A 21856-nucleotide genomic window follows, 5' to 3' on the forward strand; every position below is an offset into this window, starting at 1 on the left:
ACAGAAATGGCCCCAAGGCTCCACACACCTATTTGATATACATTCACAATTAAATGCCAACCTTGAAATAATCTGACAAGTCAGTGTAGTCACATAGCTGGGAAAAACAAAATGAGCACAGAACCAACCTTTTGGCTCGGGCATCAACTAATTTCTTCGGTAGGACAAGGGTTGTTGACAATCACGTCCAGGAAAGATCACACTCCATGGTGAAATTCCAAAGCATTAACATGAGGCATAAGACAGGAATATTGCTATCAAGTATACAGTTCAACCTGGATTTCAAAGAAAACCCAGTATAAAAAACTAAGAAACAGAAGAATCTACCAATGAAACACTACAGAAATCCAATAATTCTCTCCCCGATGTCAGATCAATAGAAGAAACAAATTATTTCTATACAGTAGCAACAATGTACAACATATACTCAGGATCCTAGAACAACACAAAAGAGACTTAGAATTGGGAACTTTGAACATGCATGGGGCATTATCTTACAAATAGACAGGAAGCAATGAATGGGAAAGAGTTGGTCTTTGGGGGGAGGGGGTGCACAACCCTAACTCCCAAACCTAACTACTTGCTAACCTAGTCATGAACCAAATGGGGGGTACGTGGTCACGGTGCCCAGTGCTTTGTTTGGTCCACGTCCAACTGTTTTCCAGACCCCCCGAAAGGGACTAGGGCCAGCATCAGGAAGAGTCCGCGGTCAGACGTTTGCCAAGAGCTTGCAGAGTCTAGGGCCCGAAGCAAACCGATTCCGTCCTCATTGCAATGTGGGAGACGAGACGAGGGGTCCAGTGGTAGGGTGCTGGGGGCGGGCTGGCAAAGTTTTCCACAAGTGCTGAGCTGAGGCTCGAAGCAAAGGTCAGGGCCATGACAGTGCCTGGGTGCCTTGTGCGCAGAGCAGGGCCCAAGCAGAACCTGAGGTCTCCGGGCGCCTGCGCTGCAGGCAGCATTGTCCTCGGGTGTGGGAGGAGATGGTCCTTCTCCCAGACCTGCTGAGCCAACAAACAGCCCTGCAGAATGGTGCAAGGCCGTCTACAGCCAAAGGGCCTCCCTCTCTGCGCCGTCTACCCTTGCGGACACACAGCCAGCCGGGCCCCCAGAACGGCTCTCAGAAGCCCCTCACCTCGGCGTCAGCTGCGTGGCGAGGGGGTGCTGAGGCAGCTCCTTCATTCCTGGAACAGGCGTCTTCGGGCCTTGCAGGCGGGCCGAGGAGGGCGCTGCGGGCGCCCCGGGGGCTCTGGACTGGGAGACGGAGGGAGAGGCTGGAGCGGAGAGCCGGGGAGCGGCCGCCACAGCTCCCAGTCCAGGTGGAAGGCCGAGCCGGGGCTGGAGCCCCTTGCAGCGCCCAGGCAGAGCCCCGCGGCCCAGCCGGCTGCAGGGTCCACGCGCAACGCCAGGAGCTCGGGGTCGGCGTCGTCTTCGTCTTCAAAGGCCTCTGCCTGGCCGGCCATCTCCGTGGGGGCTGAGCACACCAATCCCTGCTGCTGCTGCTGCTGCTGCTGCTGCTGCTGCTGCTGCTGCTGCTGCTGCTGTACCACGACGGCCTCGGCCGCGGCGTCCAGGACAGCGGCCAGCGCCAGGCCGCCCGGCGAGGGGCCCTGGCCGGCGGCCTCCAGGAGGCCCTCGGGGACCAGCAGCAGCGTGTGGCCGGGCAGAGACACGCTGAGGACCGCCGTGGGCGCGGGCTCCAGCAGCAGGTCGACGTCGTCCAGCGGCAGCTGCAGGGCGCAGCCGGCGGCCAGGACCACGACCACGACGGAGGGGAGCGCCGAGGCGGGCGGGGCCGCGGGCGGGGCCGGGAGGCCGGGCTGGGGCCCGGGCTCGGCGGCCGCGGGCTCCTGCACTCGGCGGCGCTTGGCAGGGCCGGCTGCTCCGGGCTGCGGGGGCCCCGCGGGCTCAGGGCAGGCGCTGGGGCTGCGGGGCCGGACGCCCCTCATGTCGACGGCGCTGCGGGCTGCGCTCCGGGGGCCTGGCAGAGGGCGCGAGGGGCGACGGGCGCGGGCTTCGCGGGCTTCGCGGGCTTCGCGGGCTTCGCGGGCCTGCGGGCGCTGTCAGGCCCCGGGGTCAGGAGAGGCGGCCTGCGGCGGACGGACGGGTGAGGCGGTCTGCGGAGGACGGGTGAGGTGGCCGCGGACGGACGGGTGGGCTGCAGTCTGGCTTTGGAGGAGCAACGCCCACCTCGGGGTCGGGCCTCGCACCTTGGAACCTTCGGCCTTCCTGCTACCGATCCGGATGTGCAGCAGCGCTCCACCAACCGTGTTGGAAGTCGCAAAATGTCACGCCAAACTCCGCCCCCTGGAGCCTCCACCCCGCAGCGGAATCATGGGTGCGACCAATATCCGGGGCTCTGATTGGTGGCTCAGTGTGCGGGGAAAGACTTCTACAAGTCTACAGGGTGCGAGCGACTGGGAGAGATTCTTAGACAAGAAATGACAGAGCGCTAATCGAATTTCGAAGATGGCTTCTTCACTTTGGAACGAATGCTTTCCTGGGACTTCGAAGATTCTGACGAAACCTCAACTCACAAAGATACACCCCACCCCGCCCCAAAACCAACGCATCCAAATCCCACGAGAAATTCCTGTAATGCACGCGAATCATTTTGTTTCAGGAGTAAATGGGGAAAACAGATTTCTTTTCACAGATGGAAAGTGCTTTTGAAATACTTAAGTGAACCCTTTGTGATATATTTTTCCTGAAGGTCAAGACTGTTACAAAATGATCGACTGATAAAACAATGCAATCAATTAAATAGATATACATATATTTATTGATTTGAAAGGCAGAATGTCAGAGAGAGGTAAGGTAGAGAGAGATCTTCTTTCTGCTGGTTCACTCCCCAAATGACCACAGCAACCAGGGCCAGGGCCAGGAGTCAGGAACTCCTGCTCATAGCTTTCTGCTATGGCCTGGGAAAGCAGTAGAAGATGCCTCAAGTCCTTAGGCCCCTGCACCCACGTGGGAGACCAAGAAGAGGCACCTGGCTCCTAGCCTCAGATCGCCATGGCTCCAGCCATCGTGGCCATGTGGGGAGTGAACCAGTGCAGGAAAGACCTCTCTCTCTCTCTCTCTCTCTCTCTCTCTCTTTCTTTCTCTCTCTGTGTGTGGGTGTGTGTGTGCACCTCTCCCTCTGTGTAACTTTGCTTTTCAAATCAATAAATCTTGCAAAAAGTAAAAAAGGAACTTTAAGAGGCACTTCCACTTCATGGCAAGGCTGTGCTCCTCTAATGGTTGGAGCCCATACAGGAGGATATTATATGTAAGGTAAAGCAGCTCGTTATGGCAAACGAGTAGCCTTAAGCAATGTTAGGATCTCTTCTAAACCCTCTTCCACGGTGACAGTGCTCCAACAAACACGGCGGACATGCCTACAACCCGCCGTGCCTTCTGTAGGAAGTGTGGCACGTGCCAGCCCCACAAGAAGGATGAGGATTCTGTGTGCCCAGGGAAAGCGCTGTTGTGACAGGAAACAGAGTAGTTGTGCTGGGTCTATCAAGCAGATTTTCCAGGGAAAAGGTTAAAATCACAGAGATCGTGCTGAGGGTCGAGTGTGGTGGGTCCAGCTGTAGATTTAAGAGTGTCAGAAAACAGGAGAGGATGGCTCAAATCCTTGGGTCCCTGCACCCACGTGGGAGACCCAGAAGTAGCTCCTGGCTTTGGATTGGCACAGCTCTGGCCGTTGTGGCCATTTAGGGAGTGAACCAGCAGAGGGAAGACCTCTCTCTCTCTCTCTCTCTCTCTCTCTCTGCCTCTCAGAACTCTGCCTTTCAAATGCATTATTTATTTCTTTAAAGAGACAGAGAGACAGAGAGAGATGCAGGTGGTTTGAACTGGGGGTGATAAGGAGAGAAAGGGCTGAGTGATCCAGCCCTGTGCTTCACCTTCTGCTGTATCATGAAGGCAGTCACATCTCTTTTTGAAAGACTGATTTATCTGTTTATTGGAAAGAGTTACAGAGAGGGAGACATACCCACACGCACACACACACACAAACCGACAGAGAGGGGGACAGAGACAGAGTGAGAGAGACAGAGACCGAGAGTGAGAGAGAGGCAGAGAGAGATTCACTCACCCAAATGGCCACAGCTGCCAAGGCTAGGCCAGATTGAACCCAGGATCCTGGAACTCCATGCAGGTCTCCCACATAGGTGCAGGGGCCCAAGCACTTGAGCCATCTTCTATTGCATTCCCAGATGCTTTAGCAGGGCACTGGATTGGAAGTGGAGCAGCTGGGACTTGAACCTGCACTCATATGAGATGCAGGTTTCTCAGGCAGTGGTGTAACCCTCTGTGCCACAATGGCAAGCCTGACAATAAAATCTTACACTCTGTGTTCACTAAATAAATACATCTTAAAGAGTGAATCTGGAGTCAATCACAAAGATCATTCTGTTAAATCAGTGATTAGCCTGATTTGGGAAAGGAAGAATGGTAAAAATACATAAACCAATGCAAGGAAGACCTTTCTCTCTCTCCCTCTCTCTCTCTCCGTCTATAACTCTACCTGTGAAATAAAACTATAAAAATAAAACATAAATCCATGAACAAATAAAAATCTGGCTCTACCTTTCACTCCGATGAGCTTCAGCACTCGCAAGGCAGCCCATTGGTGGCCCCAGATGATAGAAATGCATTAGTGAAATTTTTCCAAGAAACTACTCCTCACGCTATAGACAAAGCGAGCAGGTATATAAAGGGACCCAATTAATTTGAAGTCTTGAGAAATGAAAAACATAGTATGTTACACAAATGCTGCCTAATAAAGGAATTAAGTCGAATTTTGAAAACGGGCAACGATAGCATCAGTTAATTGGAGGAAAATAGGATGATAAAGGGTATAAAATATCATATGGGTACTGAGAGACATGGTGGGGCTTTGATTGAATAGCATCACTTGTTCTCTCAGCAGTTCTGGAGATCGGAGAGGGGTGCAATGTGCAAGAGAAACTGACTCTTTTGAAATTGAAATTCGAAAGGCTTAGTTCTCGAGAGGTGAAAGGTCACCGGTTGCAGCAGACAGCTTTTCTAACACTGAATACAGCCGACTAAACTGTAGAACATCAAAGTCAAGAAAGCCAACAGCCTCATCTCATACAAGGAAAAGACAGCAGCAGCGGCAGATTTCGAGCATGCACTACTAGCATGGCAGGGAAAGGAGGACAGGACTATCTTTAAAGGAGTGAGAGAGTGCAGGCAGCATTTTAGAACTTCAAACCCACCTAAAACCTAACACATACTAGCTTGAAGGTGTCATTGAAATATGTGCAGATACACAAAACTAAGATTTGCCACACAGGCCATAGCTGAAAGGATTCTTAGAAAGCACACCTCGGTAGGACAACAGATACAGAGGAAATGAAGCCACAAAATGCAAGTACAGAAAATGGGCAAAGAAACTGATAATACAATGAATGGTCAGAAAAAATAACATCTTGCTTACCAGTAATAATTTATTTTTCATGAAACAGAATACAAACTTGGCCAAAGAAGGGACATGACAAATTAGCAATGCTGTGTAAAACATTAGCCCAACCCGCAAACACACATGAAAACCCCCAAACAATCAAGACTAGAAGTAGAATCCTTCCTAGAAAACGGAATCGCGGAAATGTGAAGATACTCAGTGGCTAGAAGTGTAAACCGTCCAAATTGCCACAGGAATCGATTCAAAACCAAACCACAGTCACATTGGTGCAACGAGAAAACCATTTCTTAATAGTGACAATCTGAAGGTGATGCTACAGTCATGTCATCCCTGAAGCTCATTTCCCTCGAAATCCCTGAAGCTCCACACTGGTTTGGTTTCCTCTTGGGCCAGGGTTCCACACACAGAAATGGCCCCAAGGCTCCACACACCTATTTGATATACATTCACAATTAAATGCCAACCTTGAAATAATCTGACAAGTCAGTGTAGTCACATAGCTGGGAAAAACAAAATGAGCACAGAACCAACCTTTTGGCTCGGGCATAAACTAATTTCTTCGGTAGGACAAGGGTTGTTGACAATCACGTCCAGGAAAGATCACACTCCATGGTGAAATTCCAAAGCATTAACATGAGGCATAAGACAGGAATATTGCTATCAAGTATACAGTTCAACCTGGATTTCAAAGAAAACCCAGTATAAAAAACTAAGAAACAGAAGAATCTACCAATGAAACACTACAGAAATCCAATAATTCTCTCCCCGATGTCAGATCAATAGAAGAAACAAATTATTTCTATACAGTAGCAACAATGTACAACATATACTCGGGATCCTAGAACAACACAAAAGAGACTTAGAATTGGGAACTTTGAACATGCATGGGGCATTATCTTACAAATAGACAGGAAGCAATGAATGGGAACGAGTTGGTCTTTGGGAGGAGGGGGGTGCACAACCCTAACTCCCAAACCTAACTACTTGCTAACCTAGTCATGAACCAAATGGGGGGTACGTGGTCACGGTGCCCAGTGCTTTGTTTGGTCCACATCCAACTGTTTTCCAGACCCCCCGAAAGGGACTAGGGCCAGCATCAGGAAGAGTCCACGGTCAGACGTTTGCCAAGAGCTTGCAGAGTCTAGGGCCCGAAGCAAACCGATTCCGTCCTCATTGCAATGTGGGAGACGAGACGAGGGGTCCAGTGGTAGGGTGCTGGGGGCGGGCTGGCAAAGTTTTCCACAAGTGCTGAGCTGAGGCTCGAAGCAAAGGTCAGGGCCATGACAGTGCCTGGGTGCCTTGTGCGCAGAGCAGGGCCCAAGCAGAACCTGAGGTCTCCGGGCGCCTGCGCTGCAGGCAGCATTGTCCTCGGGTGTGGGAGGAGATGGTCCTTCTCCCAGACCTGCTGAGCCAACAAACAGCCCTGCAGAATGGTGCAAGGCCGTCTACAGCCAAAGGGCCTCCCTCTCTGCGCCGTCTACCCTTGCGGACACACAGCCAGCCGGGCCCCCAGAACGGCTCTCAGAAGCCCCTCACCTGGGCGTCAGCTGCGTGGCGAGGGGGTGCTGAGGCAGCTCCTTCATTCCTGGAACAGGCGTCTTCGGGCCTTGCAGGCGGGCCGAGGAGGGCGCTGCGGGCGCCCCGGGGGCTCTGGACTGGGAGACGGAGGGAGAGGCTGGAGCGGAGAGCCGGGGAGCGGCCGCCACAGCTCCCAGTCCAGGTGGAAGGCCGAGCCGGGGCTGGAGCCCCTTGCAGCGCCCAGGCAGAGCCCCGCGGCCCAGCCGGCTGCAGGGTCCACGCGCAACGCCAGGAGCTCGGGGTCGGCGTCGTCTTCGTCTTCAAAGGCCTCTGCCTGGCCGGCCATCTCCGTGGGGGCTGAGCACACCAATCCCTGCTGCTGCTGCTGCTGCTGCTGCTGCTGCTGCTGCTGCTGTACCACGACGGCCTCGGCCGCGGCGTCCAGGACAGCGGCCAGCGCCAGGCCGCCCGGCGAGGGGCCCTGGCCGGCGGCCTCCAGGAGGCCCTCGGGGACCAGCAGCAGCGTGTGGCCGGGCAGAGACACGCTGAGGACCGCCGTGGGCGCGGGCTCCAGCAGCAGGTCGACGTCGTCCAGCGGCAGCTGCAGGGCGCAGCCGGCGGCCAGGACCACGACCACGACGGAGGGGAGCGCCGAGGCGGGCGGGGCCGCGGGCGGGGCCGGGAGGCCGGGCTGGGGCCCGGGCTCGGCGGCCGCGGGCTCCTGCACTCGGCGGCGCTTGGCAGGGCCGGCTGCTCCGGGCTGCGGGGGCCCCGCGGGCTCAGGGCAGGCGCTGGGGCTGCGGGGCCGGACGCCCCTCATGTCGACGGCGCTGCGGGCTGCGCTCCGGGGGCCTGGCAGAGGGCGCGAGGGGCGACGGGCGCGGGCTTCGCGGGCTTCGCGGGCTTCGCGGGCCTGCGGGCGCTGTCAGGCCCCGGGGTCAGGAGAGGCGGCCTGCGGCGGACGGACGGGTGAGGCGGTCTGCGGAGGACGGGTGAGGTGGCCGCGGACGGACGGGTGGGCTGCAGTCTGGCTTTGGAGGAGCAACGCCCACCTCGGGGTCGGGCCTCGCACCTTGGAACCTTCGGCCTTCCTGCTACCGATCCGGATGTGCAGCAGCGCTCCACCAACCGTGTTGGAAGTCGCAAAATGTCACGCCAAACTCCGCCCCCTGGAGCCTCCACCCCGCAGCGGAATCATGGGTGCGACCAATATCCGGGGCTCTGATTGGTGGCTCAGTGTGCGGGGAAAGACTTCTACAAGTCTACAGGGTGCGAGCGACTGGGAGAGATTCTTAGACAAGAAATGACAGAGCGCTAATCGAATTTCGAAGATGGCTTCTTCACTTTGGAACGAATGCTTTCCTGGGACTTCGAAGATTCTGACGAAACCTCAACTCACAAAGATACACCCCACCCCGCCCCAAAACCAACGCATCCAAATCCCACGAGAAATTCCTGTAATGCACGCGAATCATTTTGTTTCAGGAGTAAATGGGGAAAACAGATTTCTTTTCACAGATGGAAAGTGCTTTTGAAATACTTAAGTGAACCCTTTGTGATATATTTTTCCTGAAGGTCAAGACTGTTACAAAATGATCGACTGATAAAACAATGCAATCAATTAAATAGATATACATATATTTATTGATTTGAAAGGCAGAATGTCAGAGAGAGGTAAGGTAGAGAGAGATCTTCTTTCTGCTGGTTCACTCCCCAAATGACCACAGCAACCAGGGCCAGGGCCAGGAGTCAGGAACTCCTGCTCATAGCTTTCTGCTATGGCCTGGGAAAGCAGTAGAAGATGCCTCAAGTCCTTAGGCCCCTGCACCCACGTGGGAGACCAAGAAGAGGCACCTGGCTCCTAGCCTCAGATCGCCATGGCTCCAGCCATCGTGGCCATGTGGGGAGTGAACCAGTGCAGGAAAGACCTCTCTCTCTCTCTCTCTCTCTCTCTCTCTCTTTCTTTCTCTCTCTGTGTGTGGGTGTGTGTGTGCACCTCTCCCTCTGTGTAACTTTGCTTTTCAAATCAATAAATCTTGCAAAAAGTAAAAAAGGAACTTTAAGAGGCACTTCCACTTCATGGCAAGGCTGTGCTCCTCTAATGGTTGGAGCCCATACAGGAGGATATTATATGTAAGGTAAAGCAGCTCGTTATGGCAAACGAGTAGCCTTAAGCAATGTTAGGATCTCTTCTAAACCCTCTTCCACGGTGACAGTGCTCCAACAAACACGGCGGACATGCCTACAACCCGCCGTGCCTTCTGTAGGAAGTGTGGCACGTGCCAGCCCCACAAGAAGGATGAGGATTCTGTGTGCCCAGGGAAAGCGCTGTTGTGACAGGAAACAGAGTAGTTGTGCTGGGTCTATCAAGCAGATTTTCCAGGGAAAAGGTTAAAATCACAGAGATCGTGCTGAGGGTCGAGTGTGGTGGGTCCAGCTGTAGATTTAAGAGTGTCAGAAAACAGGAGAGGATGGCTCAAATCCTTGGGTCCCTGCACCCACGTGGGAGACCCAGAAGTAGCTCCTGGCTTTGGATTGGCACAGCTCTGGCCGTTGTGGCCATTTAGGGAGTGAACCAGCAGAGGGAAGACCTCTCTCTCTCTCTCTCTCTCTCTCTCTCTGCCTCTCAGAACTCTGCCTTTCAAATGCATTATTTATTTCTTTAAAGAGACAGAGAGACAGAGAGAGATGCAGGTGGTTTGAACTGGGGGTGATAAGGAGAGAAAGGGCTGAGTGATCCAGCCCTGTGCTTCACCTTCTGCTGTATCATGAAGGCAGTCACATCTCTTTTTGAAAGACTGATTTATCTGTTTATTGGAAAGAGTTACAGAGAGGGAGACATACCCACACGCACACACACACACAAACCGACAGAGAGGGGGACAGAGACAGAGTGAGAGAGACAGAGACCGAGAGTGAGAGAGAGGCAGAGAGAGATTCACTCACCCAAATGGCCACAGCTGCCAAGGCTAGGCCAGATTGAACCCAGGATCCTGGAACTCCATGCAGGTCTCCCACATAGGTGCAGGGGCCCAAGCACTTGAGCCATCTTCTATTGCATTCCCAGATGCTTTAGCAGGGCACTGGATTGGAAGTGGAGCAGCTGGGACTTGAACCTGCACTCATATGAGATGCAGGTTTCTCAGGCAGTGGTGTAACCCTCTGTGCCACAATGGCAAGCCTGACAATAAAATCTTACACTCTGTGTTCACTAAATAAATACATCTTAAAGAGTGAATCTGGAGTCAATCACAAAGATCATTCTGTTAAATCAGTGATTAGCCTGATTTGGGAAAGGAAGAATGGTAAAAATACATAAACCAATGCAAGGAAGACCTTTCTCTCTCTCCCTCTCTCTCTCTCCGTCTATAACTCTACCTGTGAAATAAAACTATAAAAATAAAACATAAATCCATGAACAAATAAAAATCTGGCTCTACCTTTCACTCCGATGAGCTTCAGCACTCGCAAGGCAGCCCATTGGTGGCCCCAGATGATAGAAATGCATTAGTGAAATTTTTCCAAGAAACTACTCCTCACGCTATAGACAAAGCGAGCAGGTATATAAAGGGACCCAATTAATTTGAAGTCTTGAGAAATGAAAAACATAGTATGTTACACAAATGCTGCCTAATAAAGGAATTAAGTCGAATTTTGAAAACGGGCAACGATAGCATCAGTTAATTGGAGGAAAATAGGATGATAAAGGGTATAAAATATCATATGGGTACTGAGAGACATGGTGGGGCTTTGATTGAATAGCATCACTTGTTCTCTCAGCAGTTCTGGAGATTGGAGAGGGGTGCAATGTGCAAGAGAAACTGACTCTTTTGAAATTGAAATTCGAAAGGCTTAGTTCTCGAGAGGTGAAAGGTCACCGGTTGCAGCAGACAGCTTTTCTAACACTGAATACAGCCGACTAAACTGTAGAACATCAAAGTCAAGAAAGCCAACAGCCTCATCTCATACAAGGAAAAGACAGCAGCAGCGGCAGATTTCGAGCATGCACTACTAGCATGGCAGGGAAAGGAGTACAGGACTATCTTTAAAGGAGTGAGAGAGTGCAGGCAGCATTTTAGAACTTCAAACCCACCTAAAACCTAACACATACTAGCTTGAAGGTGTCATTGAAATATGTGCAGATACACAAAACTAAGATTTGCCACACAGGCCATAGCTGAAAGGATTCTTAGAAAGCACACCTCGGTAGGACAACAGATACAGAGGAAATGAAGCCACAAAATGCAAGTACAGAAAATGGGCAAAGAAACTGATAATACAATGAATGGTCAGAAAAAATAACATCTTGCTTACCAGTAATAATTTATTTTTCATGAAACAGAATACAAACTTGGCCAAAGAAGGGACATGACAAATTAGCAATGCTGTGTAAAACATTAGCCCAACCCGCAAACACACATGAAAACCCCCAAACAATCAAGACTAGAAGTAGAATCCTTCCTAGAAAACGGAATCGCGGAAATGTGAAGATACTCAGTGGCTAGAAGTGTAAACCGTCCAAATTGCCACAGGAATCGATTCAAAACCAAACCACAGTCACATTGGTGCAACGAGAAAACCATTTCTTAATAGTGACAATCTGAAGGTGATGCTACAGTCATGTCATCCCTGAAGCTCATTTCCCTCGAAATCCCTGAAGCTCCACACTGGTTTGGTTTCCTCTTGGGCCAGGGTTCCACACACAGAAATGGCCCCAAGGCTCCACACACCTATTTGATATACATTCACAATTAAATGCCAACCTTGAAATAATCTGACAAGTCAGTGTAGTCACATAGCTGGGAAAAACAAAATGAGCACAGAACCAACCTTTTGGCTCGGGCATCAACTAATTTCTTCGGTAGGACAAGGGTTGTTGACAATCACGTCCAGGAAAGATCACACTCCATGGTGAAATTCCAAAGCATTAACATGAGGCATAAGACAGGAATATTGCTATCAAGTATACAGTTCAACCTGGATTTCAAAGAAAACCCAGTATAAAAAACTAAGAAACAGAAGAATCTACCAATGAAACACTACAGAAATCCAATAATTCTCTCCCCGATGTCAGATCAATAGAAGAAACAAATTATTTCTATACAGTAGCAACAATGTACAACATATACTCGGGATCCTAGAACAACACAAAAGAGACTTAGAATTGGGAACTTTGAACATGCATGGGGCATTATCTTACAAATAGACAGGAAGCAATGAATGGGAACGAGTTGGTCTTTGGGGGGAGGGGGGTGCACAACCCTAACTCCCAAACCTAACTACTTGCTAACCTAGTCATGAACCAAATGGGGGGTACGTGGTCACGGTGCCCAGTGCTTTGTTTGGTCCACATCCAACTGTTTTCCAGACCCCCCGAAAGGGACTAGGGCCAGCATCAGGAAGAGTCCACGGTCAGACGTTTGCCAAGAGCTTGCAGAGTCTAGGGCCCGAAGCAAACCGATTCCGTCCTCATTGCAATGTGGGAGACGAGACGAGGGGTCCAGTGGTAGGGTGCTGGGGGCGGGCTGGCAAAGTTTTCCACAAGTGCTGAGCTGAGGCTCGAAGCAAAGGTCAGGGCCATGACAGTGCCTGGGTGCCTTGTGCGCAGAGCAGGGCCCAAGCAGAACCTGAGGTCTCCGGGCGCCTGCGCTGCAGGCAGCATTGTCCTCGGGTGTGGGAGGAGATGGTCCTTCTCGCAGACCTGCTGAGCCAACAAACAGCCCTGCAGAATGGTGCAAGGCCGTCTACAGCCAAAGGGCCTCCCTCTCTGCGCCGTCTACCCTTGCGGACACACAGCCAGCCGGGCCCCCAGAACGGCTCTCAGAAGCCCCTCACCTGGGCGTCAGCTGCGTGGCGAGGGGGTGCAGAGGCAGCTCCTTCATTCCTGGAACAGGCGTCTCCGGGCCTTGCAGGCGGGCCGAGGAGGGCGCTGCGGGCGCCCCGGGGGCTCTGGACTGGGAGACGGAGGGAGAGGCTGGAGCGGAGAGCCGGGGAGCGGCCGCCACAGCTCCCAGTCCAGGTGGAAGGCCGAGCCTGGGCTGGAGCCCCTTGCAGCGCCCAGGCAGAGCCCCGCGGCCCAGCCGGCTGCAGGGTCCACGCGCAACGCCAGGAGCTCGGGGTCGGCGTCGTCTTCCTCTTCGGAGGCCTCTGCCTGGCCGGCCATCTCCGTGGGGGCTGAGCACACCAATCCCTGCTGCTGCTGCTGCTGCTGCTGCTGCTGCTGCTGCTGCTGCTGCTGCTGCTGCTGCTGCTGCTGCTGTACCACGACGGCCTCGGCCGCGGCGTCCAGGACAGCGGCCAGCGCCAGGCCGCCCGGCGAGGGGCCCTGGCCGGCGGCCTCCAGGAGGCCCTCGGGGACCAGCAGCAGCGTGTGGCCGGGCAGAGACACGCTGAGGGCCGCCGTGGGCGCGGGCTCCAGCAGCAGGTCGACGTCGTCCAGCGGCAGCTGCAGGGCGCAGCCGGCGGCCAGGACCACGACCACGACGGAGGGGAGCGCCGAGGCGGGCGGGGCCGCGGGCGGGGCCGGGAGGCCGGGCTGGGGCCCGGGCTCGGCGGCCGCGGGCTCCTGCACTCGGCGGCGCTTGGCAGGGCCGGCTGCTCCGGGCTGCGGGGACCCCGCGGGCTCAGGGCAGGCGCTGGGGCTGCGGGGCCGGACGCCCCTCATGTCGACGGCGCTGCGGGCTGCGCTCCGGGGGCCTGGCAGAGGGCGCGAGGGGCGACGGGCGCGGGCTTCGCGGGCTTCGCGGGCTTCGCGGGCCTGCGGGCGCTGTCAGGCCCCGGGGTCAGGAGAGGCGGCCTGCGGCGGACGGACGGGTGAGGCGGTCTGCGGAGGACGGGTGAGGTGGCCGCGGACGGACGGGTGGGCTGCAGTCTGGCTTTGGAGGAGCAACGCCCACCTCGGGGTCGGGCCTCGCACCTTGGAACCTTCGGCCTTCCTGCTACCGATCCGGATGTGCAGCAGCGCTCCACCAACCGTGTTGGAAGTCGCAAAATGTCATGCCAAACTCCGCCCCCTGGAGCCTCCGCCCCGCAGCGGAATCATGGGTGCGACCAATATCCGGGGCTCTGATTGGTGGCTCAGTGTGCGGGGAAAGACTTCTACAAGTCTACAGGGTGCGAGCGACTGGGAGAGATTCTTAGACAAGAAATGACAGAGCGCTAATCGAATTTCGAAGATGGCTTCTTCACTTTGGAACGAATGCTTTCCTGGGACTTCGAAGATTCTGACGAAACCTCAACTCACAAAGATACACCCCACCCCGCCCCAAAACCAACGCATCCAAATCCCACGAGAAATTCCTGTAATGCACGCAAATCATTTTGTTTCAGGAGTAAATGGGGAAAACTGATTTCTTTTCACAGATGGAAAGTGCTTTTGAAATACTTAAGTGAACCCTTTGTGATATATTTTTCCTGAAGGTCAGACTGTTACAAAATGATCGACTGATAAAACAATGTAATCAATTAAATAGATATACATATATTTATTGATTTGAAAGGCAGAATGTCAGAGAGAGGTAAGGTAGAGAGAGATCTTCTTTCTGCTGGTTCACTCCCCAAATGACCACAGCAACCAGGGCCAGGGCCAGGAGTCAGGAACTCCTGCTCATAGCTTTCTGCTATGGCCTGGGAAAGCAGTAGAAGATGCCTCAAGTCCTTAGGCCCCTGCACCCACGTGGGAGACCAAGAAGAGGCACCTGGCTCCTAGCCTCAGATCGCCATGGCTCCAGCCATCGTGGCCATGTGGGGAGTGAACCAGTGCAGGAAAGACCTCTCTCTCTCTCTCTCTCTCTCTCTCTCTCTTTCTTTCTCTCTCTGTGTGTGGGTGTGTGTGTGCACCTCTCCCTCTGTGTAACTTTGCTTTTCAAATCAATAAATCTTGCAAAAAGTAAAAAAGGAACTTTAAGAGGCACTTCCACTTCATGGCAAGGCTGTGCTCCTCTAATGGTTGGAGCCCATACAGAAGGATATTATATGTAAGGTAAAGCAGCTCGTTATGGCAAACGAGTAGCCTTGAGCAATGTTAGGATCTCTTCTAAACCCTCTTCCACGGTGACAGTGCTCCAACAAACACGGCGGCCATGCCTACAACCCGCCGTGCCTTCTGTAGGAAGTGTGGCACGTGCCAGCCCCACAAGAAGGATGAGGATTCTGTGTGCCCAGGGAAAGCGCTGTTGTGACAGGAAACAGAGTAGTTGTGCTGGGTCTATCAAGCAGATTTTCCAGGGAAAAGGTTAAAATCACAGAGATCGTGCTGAGGGTCGAGTGTGGTGGGTCCAGCTGTAGATTTTAGATTTGAGAGGATGGCTCAAATCCTTGGGTCCCTGCACCCACGTGGGAGACCCGGAAGTAGCTCCTGGCTTTGGATTGGCACAGCTCTGGCCGTTGTGGCCATTTAGGGAGTGAACCAGCAGAGGGAATACCTCTCTCTCTCTGTCTCTCTCTCTCTCTCTGTCTCTCTCTCTCTCTCCCTTTCTCTCTCTCTGCCTCTCAGAACTCTGCCTTTCAAATGCATTATTTATTTCTTTAAAGAGACAGAGAGACAGAGAGAGATGCAGGTGGTTTGAACTGGGGGTGATAAGGAGAGAAAGGGCTGAGTGATCCAGCCCTGCGCTTCACCTTCTGCTGTATCATGAAGGCAGTCACATCTCTTTTTGAAAGACTGATTTATCTGTTTATTGGAAAGAGTTACAGAGAGGGAGACATACCCACACGCACACACACACACAAACCGACAGAGAGGGGGACAGAGACAGAGTGAGAGAGACAGAGACCGAGAGTGAGAGAGAGGCAGAGAGAGAGAGATTCACTCACCCAAATGGCCACAGCTGCCAAGGCTAGGCCAGATTGAACCCAGGATCCTGGAACTCCATGCAGGTCTCCCACATAGGTGCAGGGGCCCAAGCACTTGAGCCATCTTCTGGTGCATTCCCAGATGCTTTAGCAGGGCACTGGATTGGAAGTGGAGCAGCTGGGACTTGAACCTGCACTCATATGAGATGCAGGTTTCTCAGGCAGTGGTGTAACCCTCTGTGCCACAATGGCAAGCCTGACAATAAAATCTTACACTCTGTGTTCACTAAATAAATACATCTTAAAGAGTGAATCTGGAGTCAATCACAAAGGTCATTCTGTTAAATCAGTGATTAGCCTGATTTGGGAAAGGAAGAATGGTAAAAATACATAAACCAATGCAAGGAAGACCTTTCTCTCTCTCCCTCTCTCTCTCTCCGTCTATAACTCTACCTGTGAAATAAAACTATAAAAATAAAACATAAATCCATGAACAAATAAAAATCTGGCTCTACCTTTCACTCCGATGAGCTTCAGCACTCGCAAGGCAGCCCATTGGTGGCCCCAGATGATAGAAATGCATTAGTGAAATTTTTCCAAGAAACTACTCCTCACGCTATAGACAAAGCGAGCAGGTATATAAAGGGACCCAATTAATTTGAAGTCTTGAGAAATGAAAAACATAGTATGTTACACAAATGCTGCCTAATAAAGGAATTAAGTCGAATTTTGAAAACGGGCAACGATAGCATCAGTTAATTGGAGGAAAATAGGATGATAAAGGGTATAAAATATCATATGGGTACTGAGAGACATGGTGGGGCTTTGATTGAATAGCATCACTTGTTCTCTCAGCAGTTCTGGAGATTGGAGAGGGGTGCAATGTGCAAGAGAAACTGACTCTTTTGAAATTGAAATTCGAAAGGCTTAGTTCTCGAGAGGTGAAAGGTCACCGGTTGCAGCAGACAGCTTTTCTAACACTGAATACAGCCGACTAAACTGTAGAACATCAAAGTCAAGAAAGCCAACAGCCTCATCTCATACAAGGAAAAGACAGCAGCAGCGGCAGATTTCGAGCATGCACTACTAGCATGGCAGGGAAAGGAGTACAGGACTATCTTTAAAGGAGTGAGAGAGTGCAGGCAGCATTTTAGAACTTCAAACCCACCTAAAACCTAACACATACTAGCTTGAAGGTGTCATTGAAATATGTGCAGATACACAAAACTAAGATTTGCCACACAGGCCATAGCTGAAAGGATTCTTAGAAAGCACACCTCGGTAGGACAACAGATACAGAGGAAATGAAGCCACAAAATGCAAGTACAGAAAATGGGCAAAGAAACTGATAATACAATGAATGGTCAGAAAAAATAACATCTTGCTTACCAGTAATAATTTATTTTTCATGAAACAGAATACAAACTTGGCCAAAGAAGGGACATGACAAATTAGCAATGCTGTGTAAAACATTAGCCCAACCCGCAAACACACATGAAAACCCCCAAACAATCAAGACTAGAAGTAGAATCCTTCCTAGAAAACGGAATCGCGGAAATGTGAAGATACTCAGTGGCTAGAAGTGTAAACCGTCCAAATTGCCACAGGAATCGATTCAAAACCAAACCACAGTCACATTGGTGCAACGAGAAAACCATTTCTTAATAGTGACAATCTGAAGGTGATGCTACAGTCATGTCATCCCTGAAGCTCATTTCCCTCGAAATCCCTGAAGCTCCACACTGGTTTGGTTTCCTCTTGGGCCAGGGTTCCACACACAGAAATGGCCCCAAGGCTCCACACACCTATTTGATATACATTCACAATTAAATGCCAACCTTGAAATAATCTGACAAGTCAGTGTAGTCACATAGCTGGGAAAAACAAAATGAGCACAGAACCAACCTTTTGGCTCGGGCATCAACTAATTTCTTCGGTAGGACAAGGGTTGTTGACAATCACGTCCAGGAAAGATCACACTCCATGGTGAAATTCCAAAGCATTAACATGAGGCATAAGACAGGAATATTGCTATCAAGTATACAGTTCAACCTGGATTTCAAAGAAAACCCAGTATAAAAAACTAAGAAACAGAAGAATCTACCAATGAAACACTACAGAAATCCAATAATTCTCTCCCCGATGTCAGATCAATAGAAGAAACAAATTATTTCTATACAGTAGCAACAATGTACAACATATACTCGGGATCCTAGAACAACACAAAAGAGACTTAGAATTGGGAACTTTGAACATGCATGGGGCATTATCTTACAAATAGACAGGAAGCAATGAATGGGAAAGAGTTGGTCTTTGGGGGGAGGGGGGTGCACAACCCTAACTCCCAAACCTAACTACTTGCTAACCTAGTCATGAACCAAATGGGGGGTACGTGGTCACGGTGCCCAGTGCTTTGTTTGGTCCACATCCAACTGTTTTCCAGACCCCCCGAAAGGGACTAGGGCCAGCATCAGGAAGAGTCCACGGTCAGACGTTTGCCAAGAGCTTGCAGAGTCTAGGGCCCGAAGCAAACCGATTCCGTCCTCATTGCAATGTGGGAGACGAGACGAGGGGTCCAGTGGTAGGGTGCTGGGGGCGGGCTGGCAAAGTTTTCCACAAGTGCTGAGCTGAGGCTCGAAGCAAAGGTCAGGGCCATGACAGTGCCTGGGTGCCTTGTGCGCAGAGCAGGGCCCAAGCAGAACCTGAGGTCTCCGGGCGCCTGCGCTGCAGGCAGCATTGTCCTCGGGTGTGGGAGGAGATGGTCCTTCTCCCAGACCTGCTGAGCCAACAAACAGCCCTGCAGAATGGTGCAAGGCCGTCTACAGCCAAAGGGCCTCCCTCTCTGCGCCGTCTACCCTTGCGGACACACAGCCAGCCGGGCCCCCAGAACGGCTCTCAGAAGCCCCTCACCTGGGCGTCAGCTGCGTGGCGAGGGGGTGCAGAGGCAGCTCCTTCATTCCTGGAACAGGCGTCTCCGGGCCTTGCAGGCGGGCCGAGGAGGGCGCTGCGGGCGCCCCGGGGGCTCCGGGGGCCCTGGACTGGGAGACGCAGGGAGAGGCTGGAGCGGAGAGCCGGGGAGCGGCCGCCACAGCTCCCAGTCCAGGTGGAAGGCCGAGCCGGGGCTGGAGCCCCTTGCAGCGCCCAGGCAGAGCCCCGCGGCCCAGCCGGCTGCAGGGTCCACGCGCAACGCCAGGAGCTCGGGGTCGGCGTCGTCTTCCTCTTCGGAGGCCTCTGCCTGGCCGGCCATCTCCGTGGGGGCTGAGCACACCAATCCCTGCTGCTGCTGCTGCTGCTGCTGCTGCTGCTGTACCACGACGGCCTCGGCCGCGGCGTCCAGGACAGCGGCCAGCGCCAGGCCGCCCGGCGAGGGGCCCTGGCCGGCGGCCTCCAGGAGGCCCTCGGGGACCAGCAGCAGCGTGTGGCCGGGCAGAGACACGCTGAGGGCCGCCGTGGGCGCGGGCTCCAGCAGCAGGTCGACGTCGTCCAGCGGCAGCTGCAGGGCGCAGCCGGCGGCCAGGACCACGACCACGACGGAGGGGAGCGCCGAGGCGGGCGGGGCCGCGGGCGGGGCCGGGAGGCCGGGCTGGGGCCCGGGCTCGGCGGCCGCGGGCTCCTGCACTCGGCGGCGCTTGGCAGGGCCGGCTGCTCCGGGCTGCGGGGGCCCCGCGGGCTCAGGGCAGGCGCTGGGGCTGCGGGGCCGGACGCCCCTCATGTCGACGGCGCTGCGGGCTGCGCTCCGGGGCCTGGCAGAGGGCGCGAGGGGCGACGGGCGCGGGCTTCGCGGGCGGCGCGGGCGGCGCGGGCTTCGCGGGCTGCGCGGGCCTGCGGGCGCTGTCAGGCCCCGGGGTCAGGAGAGGCGGCCTGCGGCGGACGGACGGGTGAGGCGGTCTGCGGAGGACGGGTGAGGTGGCCGCGGACGGACGGGTGGGCTGCAGTCTGGCTTTGGAGGAGCAACGCCCACCTCGGGGTCGGGCCTCGCACCTTGGAACCTTCGGCCTTCCTGCTACCGATCCGGATGTGCAGCAGCGCTCCACCAACCGTGTTGGAAGTCGCAAAATGTCACGCCAAACTCCGCCCCCTGGAGCCTCCACCCCGCAGCGGAATCATGGGTGCGACCAATATCCGGGGCTCTGATTGGTGGCTCAGTGTGCGGGGAAAGACTTCTACAAGTCTACAGGGTGCGAGCGACTGGGAGAGATTCTTAGACAAGAAATGACAGAGCGCTAATCGAATTTCGAAGATGGCTTCTTCACTTTGGAACGAATGCTTTCCTGGGACTTCGAAGATTCTGACGAAACCTCAACTCACAAAGATACACCCCACCCCGCCCCAAAACCAACGCATCCAAATCCCACGAGAAATTCCTGTAATGCACGCAAATCATTTTGTTTCAGGAGTAAACGGGGAAAACTGATTTCTTTTCACAGATGGAAAGTGCTTTTGAAATACTTAAGTGAACCCTTCGTGATATATTTTTCCTGAAGGTCAAGACTGTTACAAAATGATCGACTGATAAAACAATGCAATCAATTAAATAGATATACATATATTTATTGATTTGAAAGGCAGAATGTCAGAGAGAGGTAAGGTAGAGAGAGATCTTCTTTCTGCTGGTTCACTCCCCAAATGACCACAGCAACCAGGGCCAGGGCCAGGAGTCAGGAACTCCTGCTCATAGCTTTCTGCTATGGCCTGGGAAAGCAGTAGAAGATGCCTCAAGTCCTTAGGCCCCTGCACCCACGTGGGAGACCAAGAAGAGGCACCTGGCTCCTAGCCTCAGATCGCCATGGCTCCAGCCATCGTGGCCATGTGGGGAGTGAACCAGTGCAGGAAAGACCTCTCTCTCTCTCTCTCTCTCTCTCTCTTTCTTTCTCTCTCTGTGTGTGGGTGTGTGTGTGCACCTCTCCCTCTGTGTAACTTTGCTTTTCAAATCAATAAATCTTGCAAAAAGTAAAAAAGGAACTTTAAGAGGCACTTCCACTTCATGGCAAGGCTGTGCTCCTCTAATGGTTGGAGCCCATACAGAAGGATATTATATGTAAGGTAAAGCAGCTCGTTATGGCAAACGAGTAGCCTTGAGCAATGTTAGGATCTCTTCTAAACCCTCTTCCACGGTGACAGTGCTCCAACAAACACGGCGGCCATGCCTACAACCCGCCGTGCCTTCTGTAGGAAGTGTGGCACGTGCCAGCCCCACAAGAAGGATGAGGATTCTGTGTGCCCAGGGAAAGCGCTGTTGTGACAGGAAACAGAGTAGTTGTGCTGGGTCTATCAAGCAGATTTTCCAGGGAAAAGGTTAAAATCACAGAGATCGTGCTGAGGGTCGAGTGTGGTGGGTCCAGCTGTAGATTTTAGATTTGAGAGGATGGCTCAAATCCTTGGGTCCCTGCACCCACGTGGGAGACCCGGAAGTAGCTCCTGGCTTTGGATTGGCACAGCTCTGGCCGTTGTGGCCATTTAGGGAGTGAACCAGCAGAGGGAATACCTCTCTCTCTCTGTCTCTCTCTCTCTCTCTGTCTCTCTCTCTCTCTCCCTTTCTCTCTCTCTGCCTCTCAGAACTCTGCCTTTCAAATGCATTATTTATTTCTTTAAAGAGACAGAGAGACAGAGAGAGATGCAGGTGGTTTGAACTGGGGGTGATAAGGAGAGAAAGGGCTGAGTGATCCAGCCCTGCGCTTCACCTTCTGCTGTATCATGAAGGCAGTCACATCTCTTTTTGAAAGACTGATTTATCTGTTTATTGGAAAGAGTTACAGAGAGGGAGACATACCCACACGCACACACACACACAAACCGACAGAGAGGGGGACAGAGACAGAGTGAGAGAGACAGAGACCGAGAGTGAGAGAGAGGCAGAGAGAGAGAGATTCACTCACCCAAATGGCCACAGCTGCCAAGGCTAGGCCAGATTGAACCCAGGATCCTGGAACTCCATGCAGGTCTCCCACATAGGTGCAGGGGCCCAAGCACTTGAGCCATCTTCTGGTGCATTCCCAGATGCTTTAGCAGGGCACTGGATTGGAAGTGGAGCAGCTGGGACTTGAACCTGCACTCATATGAGATGCAGGTTTCTCAGGCAGTGGTGTAACCCTCTGTGCCACAATGGCAAGC

At 53.1% G+C, this 21856-nt stretch overlaps 4 protein-coding genes across 4 annotated transcripts; all 4 read right to left on the reverse strand.

The window, feature by feature from the left end:
- Positions 1-1175: 1175 nt before the first annotated feature.
- On the reverse strand, positions 1176-3228 carry LOC138849434 (proline-rich protein 23A-like). The gene has a single exon (XM_089330371.1). It carries the CDS (start codon positions 1944-1946, stop codon positions 1176-1178), a length of 771 nt encoding a protein of 256 aa, XP_089186497.1. The 5' UTR covers positions 1947-3228.
- A 3785-nt stretch (positions 3229-7013) lies between these two features.
- Positions 7014-9045, reverse strand: LOC138849532 (proline-rich protein 23A-like). Its single transcript, XM_070073252.2, has one exon. It carries the CDS (start codon positions 7770-7772, stop codon positions 7014-7016), a length of 759 nt encoding a protein of 252 aa, XP_069929353.2. The 5' UTR covers positions 7773-9045.
- A 3785-nt stretch (positions 9046-12830) lies between these two features.
- LOC138849533 (proline-rich protein 23A-like) lies at positions 12831-14233 on the reverse strand. The gene has a single exon (XM_070073253.2). The coding sequence runs from the start codon at positions 13614-13616 to the stop codon at positions 12831-12833; it is 786 nt and encodes a 261-aa protein (XP_069929354.2). The 5' UTR covers positions 13617-14233.
- Positions 14234-17137: 2904 nt separating this feature from the next.
- On the reverse strand, positions 17138-20066 carry LOC127482807 (proline-rich protein 23A-like). The gene has a single exon (XM_089331161.1). The coding sequence runs from the start codon at positions 19455-19457 to the stop codon at positions 18699-18701; it is 759 nt and encodes a 252-aa protein (XP_089187287.1). The 5' UTR covers positions 19458-20066; the 3' UTR covers positions 17138-18698.
- Positions 20067-21856: the final 1790 nt, after the last annotated feature.

This window comes from Oryctolagus cuniculus, chromosome 4 (genome assembly GCF_051225735.1).
Source record: "Oryctolagus cuniculus isolate XC-2025 breed Fujian yellow rabbit chromosome 4, ASM5122573v1, whole genome shotgun sequence".
NCBI classification, from domain to species: domain Eukaryota; kingdom Metazoa; phylum Chordata; class Mammalia; order Lagomorpha; family Leporidae; genus Oryctolagus; species Oryctolagus cuniculus.

Bases quoted from the DNA above. Each gene is read 5' to 3' on its own strand.
- LOC138849434 (XM_089330371.1), bottom strand. From the start codon at position 1,946: ATGAGGGGCGTCCGGCCCCGCAGCCCCAGCGCCTGCCCTGAGCCCGCG.
- LOC138849532 (XM_070073252.2), bottom strand. From the start codon at position 7,772: ATGAGGGGCGTCCGGCCCCGCAGCCCCAGCGCCTGCCCTGAGCCCGCG.
- LOC138849533 (XM_070073253.2), bottom strand. From the start codon at position 13,616: ATGAGGGGCGTCCGGCCCCGCAGCCCCAGCGCCTGCCCTGAGCCCGCG.
- LOC127482807 (XM_089331161.1), bottom strand. From the start codon at position 19,457: ATGAGGGGCGTCCGGCCCCGCAGCCCCAGCGCCTGCCCTGAGCCCGCG.